At 50.2% G+C, this 11,576-nt stretch overlaps 1 protein-coding gene across 1 annotated transcript; it reads right to left on the bottom strand.

Annotated features, from left to right (window-relative positions):
- Positions 1-1,227: 1,227 nt before the first annotated feature.
- On the bottom strand, positions 1,228-11,208 carry LOC148522684 (TAR DNA-binding protein 43-like). Its single transcript, XM_088473887.1, has 6 exons — positions 11,079-11,208; positions 8,249-8,498; positions 7,159-7,322; positions 6,931-7,071; positions 3,439-3,609; positions 1,228-2,795 (listed from the first exon to the last, which is right to left on the bottom strand). Exons 2-6 carry the CDS (start codon positions 8,487-8,489, stop codon positions 2,265-2,267), a joined length of 1,248 nt encoding a protein of 415 aa, XP_088330013.1. The 5' UTR covers positions 8,490-8,498; positions 11,079-11,208; the 3' UTR covers positions 1,228-2,264.
- Between the last annotated feature and the right edge of the window lie 368 nt (positions 11,209-11,576).

The raw sequence follows: 11,576 nt of genomic DNA, 5'->3' as shown, positions 1-11,576 counted from the left end.
CACCAAGTCATTATAGGTTTTATTTTTGGTAAAAGCAGCTGCCATTTTCTAAATACTTATTTATGGCTCCAGTATTCTCATGAGTTCTACATAAATAGCAGTGGCCATTTTCTAAAAGTCCTCTACCCCAAAGCTGGGTAACACACTGGACCAGAGGTTCCCAAACTCCATCCTCAGGAGCCCACACAGGTCACCCAGCAGGTGCACTCGTTAGTCACTGACACATTTTATAAGATCCATTGGTGGATTTAATTATGTCACTTGTGATTCCTGTGAGGAGACCTGTGCACCATGCACTGTGTGGGGAACCCGAGGACAGAATGGAGAACCTGTGCACCATGCACTGTGTGGGGAACCCGAGGACAGAATGGAGAACCTGTGCACCAGGCACTGTGTGGGGAACCTGAGGACAGAATGGAGAACCTGTGCACCATGCACTGTGTGGGGAACCTGAGGACAGAATGGAGAACCTGTGCACCAGGCACTGTGTGGGGAACCTGAGGACAGAATGGAGAACCTGTGCACCAGGCACTGTGTGGGGAACCTGAGGACAGAATGGAGAACCTGTGCACCAGGCATTGGGTGTACCCAGCAACAGCAGATGTGATCTGGCGATCTAGCAGGCGGTCTTTACATACTGGACAATCTACTGTACAACCAACCTACATTTCATTCCCGCACCGCATCCAGAAGCATGGTATCTGCCAGAGGTTTCCTCAAATAGTGCTGACCACCACAACAAATACACACCCTGGGCATACTAGAACCACAAAGGTTGACCCAAACATACTTAAGATGAATTGACCACTTTGAAGGTCTGCAGCTACGCGATCTCAGCTTTCTAGAAGCACATGTGGTGGAACTCACAATGGGTCAAAGTCTTCAGACATTAATATGGTACAGGAAGGTGTGTGGTGGCACAGATCCCATGGGAACTTAATAGGGGATAAGAAAGTGGGTGATGCCAGGTCAATACCTCATTGACAGATTCCCTATGAAACCAAAAGTGAAGAGGACTGACTAACCGGTGGTGCACCTCTCCATCTACAGACACTGATAAGTAATGGAGAGGACTGACTAACAGGTGGTGCACTTATCCATCTACAGACACTAAGTAATGGAGACTGCAGTGTTTTCTCTTTTCCGTTTGTATGCTACAGTCTCCATGCAATGGATTTAAGAACACCGATAGTTAACTGCAATTTGGAGAAAAAGACAAATACCCACTTTATTTAAATGGTTTTATTTAAGAATCCTACATTGACAGATCTTGTAAAAAGCATCCAAACACAGAACACATGACTGCAGCACAGCACTCGTGTTATTACTTACAGTCCCAACACTCTAGGAACAGGAGCTTTCCTTCCACTCCAGAGAGACCACCACCACCCACCCCCATCAAATGCAATTCACAGGGACTCACATGGGCAGTAGCAGAGGAATGCACACCACATACCTCATTCACAGCAGTAGACATTTTAAGGAAAGGAAAAACATTTTTACACAAACCAATTTCAAACAATTGTGTCTTTTAGGCAGAAAAAGACCCAGTCTTCCAAATGAACGAGTCCTTTGAATGCAAGAAACACTCGTACGTTACTTGCTCCCATTGCTCTCTGCACACGCTCACCATGGCCACCGGATTGAGACACATCTCCAACTTTAATATTCCATAAAGCACCACCAGGTCTCTGCACGCGCTCTGCTTCTCGCTCATACCCAATCCTCTCATTCTTTGGTACCACCAATCCCACAGTTCAAACAGCCTTCTGGTTCCACCTCACAGCCGTGCGTTCTCAATGCGCTGGTACGATTTCCACGAAATATAGTGGATAAAAATGGATCACCCACCGTCTTACGAATCACTGTGCAGCAGATGTCTTGATAGGAAATATATGTAGGCGTGATCCACAACAGGATATTTACAGAACTGTGCCAGGTCCCAGAGACAAAGGTGAGGAGCAGAGAACACAATAAGGGAAGATTCTGCTAAACAAGATCCGATTCTTTCACATCAGGAAAAACAAAAAGTTTAAATTAATCATAGGGTAATGAAAACTGATGCCATGTGCTTTTCTTCATGTCATAGACTGAACACATGCCCTCGCCCGTGTCACCTATGTTCCTTCATAGAGGATATACAGCTGAACTACCTGCAGGCTTGAAGAAAACCTTTGGGAAAGTATAAGTAAATGCATTTTACAATGTACTTACCATAAAATGAGGAAACTACCCATTCACCCAACACATTAAACCTATGAAATCTACATGCCCCAACCGGAGGACTTTGATTCCATGCTTGAGCTGAAGCCACCATTAAACCCAGTACCAGAGCCAGCATTAGGAGAACCCCAGCCTATTGCCCCAGAGTTAGAGCCATAGGAGTTACTCGCTGAACCAAAACTTCCCGGCTGATCCCTGGGCTGATTTCCTTGGCCCTGATTGCCAGCTTGTGGCCCTGGTTGGTTCTGCTGGCTAGCCAGCATCCCCATCATGCCCCAGCTACTCTGTAGAGCTGCCTGTGCAGCCGCCATCATTGCTGGGTTAATGTTAAATGCACCAAAATTCATACCTCCACCACCCCCACCTCCTCCCATGTTACTAGGCTGGTTATTACCAAGTCCACTGCTGTTTGGCCTATTGTTGGGATACCCCTGACCCCCAAAGTTTGCTCCCGGGAACCTGCCACCTCTCTCTAAGGGGATCCTGTTACTATTTTGTTTGGGTTCTGCGGTAGAGACATGGACACTGACTCCTTTGATGATGAGATCTTCTCCGCATAATGATTGCGCCACCTGAAATATAAATAGAGCATAATTAGCAGAGTAATTACTGCAATAAGCTACTAAATGACTAGTCTCTGCATGCACAGCACAGGCCACCTGTAAGGAGAGTGAACCCGTATTAATTTTAATTCAATCCTGTATGGCATCTATAGACAACATATAGAATGATTAACGGAAGTACCAATTACAACAGGAGCATTATACTAATGAGAGTCAGCTGTTTAAGCCAACATACATGCTAGCGAGTTATGCCTGCGCAGATATCAGCTACTGAAGACCTTCACTGTACAGTCATTACTTTAGACACACTGACAGCGTGTAGCCACTACACGATTAAAATGAGCCATTTACGACATAGTAATCGTTCACTCATAAATCATTCAGTAATCGTGCAGTGAAATGTCAAACAACCAGTGACGCGCGCTCCAGCTGGTCGTTTGACATCAATCGCCTGAACATGCCAGACAATCGGCTGATGACAGGTTGTGCATGTTAGGGGGGGGGGATGAGGGAGGTACCTGCACTGGATGACATCACATTATCCAATGCACAGCAAAATGAACGATTGTACAATTACAGTGTTGTAATCGTAGTTGTTTACATCTTATAAGGTGCATATCCACTAGACAAGAGGGAAACCCATTGACCTTACCTGGTCATCAGCAAATGTCACAAAGGAAAAAGCTCTGAACGGCTTTGGGATAAACACATCAACGACCTCTCCGTATTGCGTGAAGAACTGACGAAGCTCCTCGATGGTCATGTCCTCTGTGCAACGGCCAACAAACACTTTACGGCTACGCATTGGTTCATCCGGGCTTTGCTGTTATAGAGAGAGAACTACATATAAATCCCTATGCGAGTAAGGAATGAAGACCTCACTGGTTCCTAGTAGGCTTTGCTGTTATAGAGAGAGAACTACATATAAATCCCTATGTGAGTAAGGAATGAAGACCTCACTGGTTCCTAGTAGGCTTTGCTGTTATAGAGAGAGAACTACATATAAATCCCTATGTGAGTAAGGAATGAAGACCTCACTGGTTCCTAGTAGGCTTTGCTGTTATAGAGAGAGAACTACATATAAATCCCTATGTGAGTAAGGAATGAAGACCTCACTGGTTCCTAGTAGGCTTTGTTCAGTCAATGTGGGATATATCAGTATTTATCAAACAGAAAACAAATATAATATACACAATATACCATCCCACGCCCCTCTCCAGCCATTGCCCCCTCTGACGCCATGTTGCGGCATCATTACATCACGAGAAAACAGGCGCCAAAAAAAGCTTCGGGTCTGCAGTACAGTAATACAAATATCGCCATATCGTTACCGCGGTATTACTATTATACTGGTATATTTCCCATTCCTAGCAAAACTTAATGATCATGAATACTGGTACAGCCCACACAACTATGGGGAAAATGACCAGTAAACTAATGGAAAGTACTGGTCAGTTCTAAAACTCACGTTACAGATCGCAATGGTGCTCTTCCGAGGAAAGAGATTGGAAGTGGGATGTTTAAAATGATCTGGTACAAATATTAAGCGTATTACTCAGCCATAACCAGAAAATAAACCCGAAACTCAAGCTGGTTATATAAAGAAACGTCCATTATTTAATTAAGGTGGCCACTGCTTACTCTCCACACCATAATGCTGGGCTACATAGAGAGCAATGTTACTAGTACTGGCCATACTGAGCTACCAGCATTACACTGCTTACTCTCCACACCATAATGCTGGGCTACATAGAGAGCAATGTTACTAGTACTGGCCATACTGAGCTACCAGCATTACACTGCTTACTCTCCACACCATAATGCTGGACTACATAGAGAGCAATGTCGCTAGTACTGGCCATACTGAGCTACCAGCATTACACTGCTTACTCTCCACACCATAATGCTGGGCTACATAGAGAGCAATGTTACTAGTACTGGCCATACTGAGCTACCAGCATTACACTGCTTACTCTCCACACCATAATGCTGGGCTACATAGAGAGCAATGTTGCTAGCACTGGGACAGCCCATACTGAGCTACCAGTATTACACTGCTTACTCTCCACACCATAATGCTGGACTACATAGAGAGCAATGTTACTAGTACTGGCCATACTGAGCTACCAGTATTACACTGCTTACTCTCCACACCATAATGCTGGGCTACATAGAGAGCAATGTTACTAGTACTGGCCATACTGAGCTACCAGCATTACACTGCTTACTCTCCACACTATAATGCTGGGCTACATAGAGAGCAATGTTACTAGTACTGGCCATACTGAGCTACCAGCATTACACTGCTTACTCTCCACACCATAATGCTGGACTACATAGAGAGCAATGTTACTAGTACTGGCCATACTGAGCTACCAGCATTACACTGCTTACTCTCCACACCATAATGCTGGGCTACATAGAGAGCAATGTTACTAGTACTGGCCATACTGAGCTACCAGCATTACACTGCTTACTCTCCACACCATAATGCTGGACTACATAGAGAGCAATGTCGCTAGTACTGGGACAGCCCAAACTGAGCTACCAGTATTACACTGCTTACTCTCCACACCATAATGCTGGACTACATAGAGAGCAATGTTACTAGTACTGGCCATACTGAGCTACCAGCATTACACTGCTTACTCTCCACACCATAATGCTGGGCTACATAGAGAGCAATGTTACTAGTACTGGCCATACTGAGCTACCAGCATTACACTGCTTACTCTCCACACCATAATGCTGGGCTACATAGAGAGCAATGTTACTAGTACTGGCCATACTGAGCTACCAGCATTACACTGCTTACTCTCCACACCATAATGCTGGGCTACATAGAGAGCAATGTTACTAGTACTGGCCATACTGAGCTACCAGCATTCCACTGCTTACTCTCCACACCATAATGCTGGGCTACATAGAGAGCAATGTTACTAGTACTGGCCATACTGAGCTACCAGCATTACACTGCTTACTCTCCACACCATAATGCTGGACTACATAGAGAGCAATATCGCTAGTACTGGGACAGCCCATACTGAGCTACCAGTATTACACTGCTTACTCTCCACACCATAATGCTGGGCTACATAGAGAGCAATGTTACTAGTACTGGCCATACTGAGCTACCAGCATTACACTGCTTACTCTCCACACCATAATGCTGGGCTACATAGAGAGCAATGTTGCTAGTACTGGGACAGCTCATACTGAGCTACCTGTATTACACCGCTTACTCTCATCCACACCATAATGCTGGGATACATAGAGAGAAATGTTACTAGTACTGGCCACACTGCTTACTCTCCACACCATAATATGCTGGGCTACATAGAGAGCAATGTTGCTAGCACTGGGACAGCCCATACTGAGCTACCAGCATTAGAAAGGCAGGGTTAGATGTCAAGTAAGAAGTTTTGTATTAAAAAAATCAAAACTTCATACACACTAAAGCATAATCTAATCAATTTTGGTAAACTATGTAGTCAATGTATGTATTGTATTTCTATTAAGGTAGAGAGTTTTTGGATATTAATAGACAGTTTATTCACATTACAGGGTTTTAATAGCCAGATTTATAATGCAAGTCTCAGAAGACAGAGCACAGATAATGGTTACCCATCTAATGTATGTAAAGGGTCACTTTCCCATAAACTGATCTAATCCCGAGTCCCTGCAGCCTCAGTGTTACATTATGCAGAAGCCATCTGGCACAGTTACAAGTTATATTGTCTAAGACAAAGCTGACATTGTAGCATAGACCAAGAAGGAAAAATTCTAGAGGTTCTGTTAATGCAGCAAATCACTGCCCCCACTACATGAAGTGCTGCTGAGGACTCGGCACTTGGCCCATCAGGGTACAGCCCAGAGACCTGAACTGTTGGAACCACTGCTGTTTAGGAATGGACCAGTCTCACACCATACATTAAGCAGTCACTTCCCTCAACATTGCTGCAAATAAGGTGACTGTTTAGCTAAATATATCCATCATGTTATTTCATGTAATTCAGCCACTAATGTACATTACTGCACTAAACACCATAAATCTCACACACACACCTTAAGCTATACTGCGGAAAGGTCTAATAAAGTAACTTTAGGCAGGTTATGACTTATCCACTAACATGCAGATCGGTACCTTGGAATTGGGTAGTTTACAGTCACACCATCTGCCATCGATCATATGGCGCTGTGACATCACTTTCACTTGCGTTTCATAGTCTGTAAAGCGCACAAACCCAAAGCCCTTGGAATGGCCGGTCTTCGCATCTTTTTTAACCTGAGATAAGTAGACAAGTATGAGTAAGCTGGCAATGCCAAGGTTAGCACAGATATGGATAGGCTTAGTCACATTAGACAGAAGTACCTGGACCATGACGACTTCACCAAATGTGCTGAAATAGTCCTTCAGATCTTGCTCAGTTGTCTTCCAAGGAAGCCCCAGCACAATGAGATCCGATGTCTTTGTTACAGCACGCTTTATCTTTACAGCTGAAGAGGCGTCAGTCTCATCCATCTTCCTTTTGTTATCTAAGGAAGAAAAATGCACCAAGATGATAAACCAGCTACTATGGGAGTGACCATGGCAGTAATTGCAGGAGGATACATTAATGCATGGACTGTAGGAGGCCTGTATTGCAGGAGGACACATTAATGCATGGACTGTATGAGGCCTGTATTGCAGGAGGACATATTAATGCATGGACTGTATAAGGCCTGTATTGCAGGAGGACACATTAATGCATGGACTGTATGAGGCCTGTATTGCAGGAGGACACATTAATGCATGGACTGTATTATTATTAGCATTTATTTATATTGCGCCACAAGTGTTCCGCAGCGCCTTACAAAGTACAAAAACAAATTGTATACAAGTGACTTACAGAACAATACAATACAGGACATGGATAATATATATTGCTACATTAGTGACCATATCACCCAGATAAGCAACAGAGCATAAGCAACCAAGTGTTAGGTGCCCTAGTGGTGAGTAAGAAGTAAATGACACTATAGTAAGGAGAAGCACAAGAGGGTAGATGGCCCTGCTCGTGAGCGCTTGTAGGAGGCCTGTATTGCCGGAGGACACATTAATGCATGGACTGTAGGAGGCCTGTATTGCCGGAGGACACATTAATGCATGGACTGTAGGAGGCCTGTATTGCAGGAGGACACATTAATGCATGGACTGTAGGAGGCCTGTATTGCAGGAGGACACATTAATGCATGGACTGTAGGAGGCCTGTATTGCAGGAGGACACATTAATGCATGGACTGTAGGAGGCCTGTATTGCAGGAGGACACATTAATGCATGGACTGTAGGAGGCCTGTATTGCAGGAGGACACATTAATGCATGGACTGTTTATAGTCATTGGGAAGTTTCATGCATTAATGGGTAACTGAAGAAACCCACCTCCCCGCCAATCTCCCAGAGAGCATTGTTACACCACTCACCTTTGGGGTAGTTTACTACATAAACCAGATTTCCCCATCCACTCTCTGGGGCATGGAGGATTCCTTCTACCAGTCTGACGCCACGCATACACTGATTCACTGGGTTCCTGTATCTGAGGCCACACGCACCCGGGAACTGAGCGCTCACAGTGGACAGGAGAACAGTACCATCGTCCTCTGATGGGATCTCCATCGGCTCTTCATTCTCATCCTCCGCCACACGGATATACTCCATCTCCATGGCTGCAAACTAACAACAAGATACAACTCTTAAGGTGCGTACACGGACAGATATATCGTTATGCTATGAACAACAACATCGTTCACCGATATATCGTTCATTTTGTGACAGTGAATCAAAAACGATGTGCATTCCCGCATGAACGATATCTATGATTGTCCGTACACGCAGCCAATCTGGACAAAATCAACTTTTCCTGTTCAGGGATGCGGCAGGATGGCTCACAGATCTCATGTCATTGGTGATACAGATCGTCCCGTATGTATTCACCTTTACCCATGTTATGTACTCATGCCCCAGAGGAACGACCCCACCAACCCCACTCATACTGGTAACGCCCTAACAGGTGACGGTGGTGGCATGAGAGGCATACCCAGACATGCAGACTACGGCACAGTATGAAGGAGGTCCAAACAAGGTGGGGAGGGGGGGCCGCAATGCATCCCGGGACAGGAGGCACCAGGGAGGGAGGGGGGCCGCAATGCATCCCGGGACAGGAGGCATCAGGGAGGGAGGGGGGCCGCAATGCATCCCGGGACAGGAGGCATCAGGGAGGGAGGGGGGGCCGCAATGCATCCCGGGACAGGAGGCATCAGGGCGGGAGGGGGGCCGCAATGCATCCCGGGACAGGAGGCATCAGGGCGGGAGGGGGGCCGCAATGCATCCCGGGACAGGAGGCATCAGGGCGGGAGGGGGGCCGCAATGCATCCCGGGACAGGAGGCACCAGGGAGGGAGGACGCAATGCATCCCGGGACAGGAGGCACCAGGGAGGGAGGGGGGCCGCAATGCATCCCGGGACAGGAGGCACCAGGGAGGGAGGGGGGCCGCAATGCATCCCGGGACAGGAGGCACCAGGGAGGGAGGGGGGCCGCAATGCATCCCGGGACAGGAGGCACCAGGGAGGGAGGGGGGCCGCAATGCATCCCGGGACAGGAGGCATCAGGGAGGGAGGGGGGCCGCAATGCATCCCGGGACAGGAGGCATCAGGGAGGGAGGGGGGCCGCAATGCATCCCGGGACAGGAGGCATCAGGGCGGGAGGGGGGCCGCAATGCATCCCGGGACAGGAGGCATCAGGGCGGGAGGGGGGCCGCAATGCATCCCGGGACAGGAGGCATCAGGGCGGGAGGGGGGCCGCAATGCATCCCGGGACAGGAGGCATCAGGGCGGGAGGGGGGCCGCAATGCATCCCGGGACAGGAGGCATCAGGGCGGGAGGGGGGCCGCAATGCATCCCGGGACAGGAGGCATCAGGGCGGGAGGGGGGCCGCAATGCATCCCGGGACAGGAGGCATCAGGGCGGGAGGGGGGCCGCAATGCATCCCGGGACAGGAGGCATCAGGGAGGGAGGGGGGCCGCAATGCATCCCGGGATAGGAGGCATCAGGGACTGAGGGGGGAGACAATACATCCCGGGACACGAGGCATCAGGCAGGGAGGACACAATGCATCCCGGGATAGGAGGCATCAGGCAGGGAGGGGGGAGACAATACATCCCGGGATATGAGGCACCAGGGAGGGAGGGGGGCCGCAATGCATCCCGGGACAGGAGGCACCAGGGAGGGAGGGGGGCCGCAATGCATCCCGGGACAGGAGGCATCAGGGAGGGAGGGGGGCCGCAATGCATCCCGGGACAGGAGGCATCAGGGAGGGAGGGGGGCCGCAATGCATCCCGGGACAGGAGGCATCAGGGAGGGAGGGGGGCCGCAATGCATCCCGGGACAGGAGGCATCAGGGCGGGAGGGGGGCCGCAATGCATCCCGGGACAGGAGGCATCAGGGCGGGAGGGGGGCCGCAATGCATCCCGGGACAGGAGGCACCAGGGAGGGAGGGGGGCCGCAATGCATCCCGGGACAGGAGGCACCAGGGAGGGAGGGGGGCCGCAATGCATCCCGGGACAGGAGGCACCAGGGAGGGAGGGGGGCCGCAATGCATCCCGGGACAGGAGGCATCAGGGAGGGAGGGGGGCCGCAATGCATCCCGGGACAGGAGGCATCAGGGAGGGAGGGGGGCCGCAATGCATCCCGGGACAGGAGGCATCAGGGAGGGAGGGGGGCCGCAATGCATCCCGGGACAGGAGGCATCAGGGCGGGAGGGGGGCCGCAATGCATCCCGGGACAGGAGGCATCAGGGCGGGAGGGGGGCCGCAATGCATCCCGGGACAGGAGGCATCAGGGCGGGAGGGGGGCCGCAATGCATCCCGGGACAGGAGGCATCAGGGCGGGAGGGGGGCCGCAATGCATCCCGGGACAGGAGGCATCAGGGCGGGAGGGGGGCCGCAATGCATCCCGGGACAGGAGGCATCAGGGAGGGAGGGGGGCCGCAATGCATCCCGGGATAGGAGGCATCAGGGACTGAGGGGGGAGACAATACATCCCGGGACACGAGGCATCAGGCAGGGAGGACACAATGCATCCCGGGATAGGAGGCATCAGGCAGGGAGGGGGGAGACAATACATCCCGGGATATGAGGCCAGGGTAGGGGTGGGGATGGAGGAATTACCCCCCGTGCCGCGCTAACGCCTCCTCACAGGCCTAGGCCGCAGCCTCGCCCCCCCGCCCTCAGGCACTCCGCCCCAGTACACCACTCACCGGCTCCAGGGTACACTGGTCGGGACGCTGATGGCCGGGTCTGGCTGGGATACACACACACAGGCCGCTGCTCCGGGGACACACACAGGACAATGGCTGCTCCTCACCGAGACTGAGAGAAAATGGCGCCGGCGCCTCCTGGCAGCTGCTCATCAACGGCCGGGCGCTACCACTGCTCCGGGGGGGGGGGGAGGGGCTCAGCCTGTACTACACCTCCGCCATGTATATCATATAGTGCAGAACGTACATACGCCATAAATAACGTGCATTAGATTGTATTCATGACTATTAGCCCTTAGGAAGCCGGTCAGGGAGAGACACAGAGAGCTCAGCACCCCCGCGGGAGAGGAAGTGGTAGCGGCCAATATGGCGGAAAGGCGCTCGTCAGAGGTGGGGCGGGGCCTCGTGGAGCACGTCGTGGGGGCGGAGTTAAGCTCCGTGTGTTGACGACATGTTGAAAAACAAAATTAAAAAACATCGTCAGGCTCTGCGCCATCG

Source organism: Taudactylus pleione, unplaced genomic scaffold (assembly GCF_031769625.1).
Source record: "Taudactylus pleione unplaced genomic scaffold, aTauple2 ptg000144l, whole genome shotgun sequence".
In the NCBI taxonomy this organism is placed as follows: Eukaryota; Metazoa; Chordata; class Amphibia; order Anura; family Myobatrachidae; genus Taudactylus; species Taudactylus pleione.
Note: the sequence above shows the minus strand (reverse complement) of the source record. Positions and strands in the feature narration are given on the sequence as shown.

Bases quoted from the DNA above. Each gene is read 5' to 3' on its own strand.
- LOC148522684 (XM_088473887.1), bottom strand. From the start codon at position 8,489: ATGGAGATGGAGTATATCCGTGTGGCGGAGGATGAGAATGAAGAGCCG. The intron at 7,323-8,248 runs GTGAGTGGTGTA...TTTCTTCCTTAG, and splicing joins TGTAGTAAACTACCCCAAAG to ATAACAAAAGGAAGATGGAT. The intron at 3,610-6,930 runs GTACCGATCTGC...TCTCTATAACAG, and splicing joins GTAAACTACCCAATTCCAAG to CAAAGCCCGGATGAACCAAT.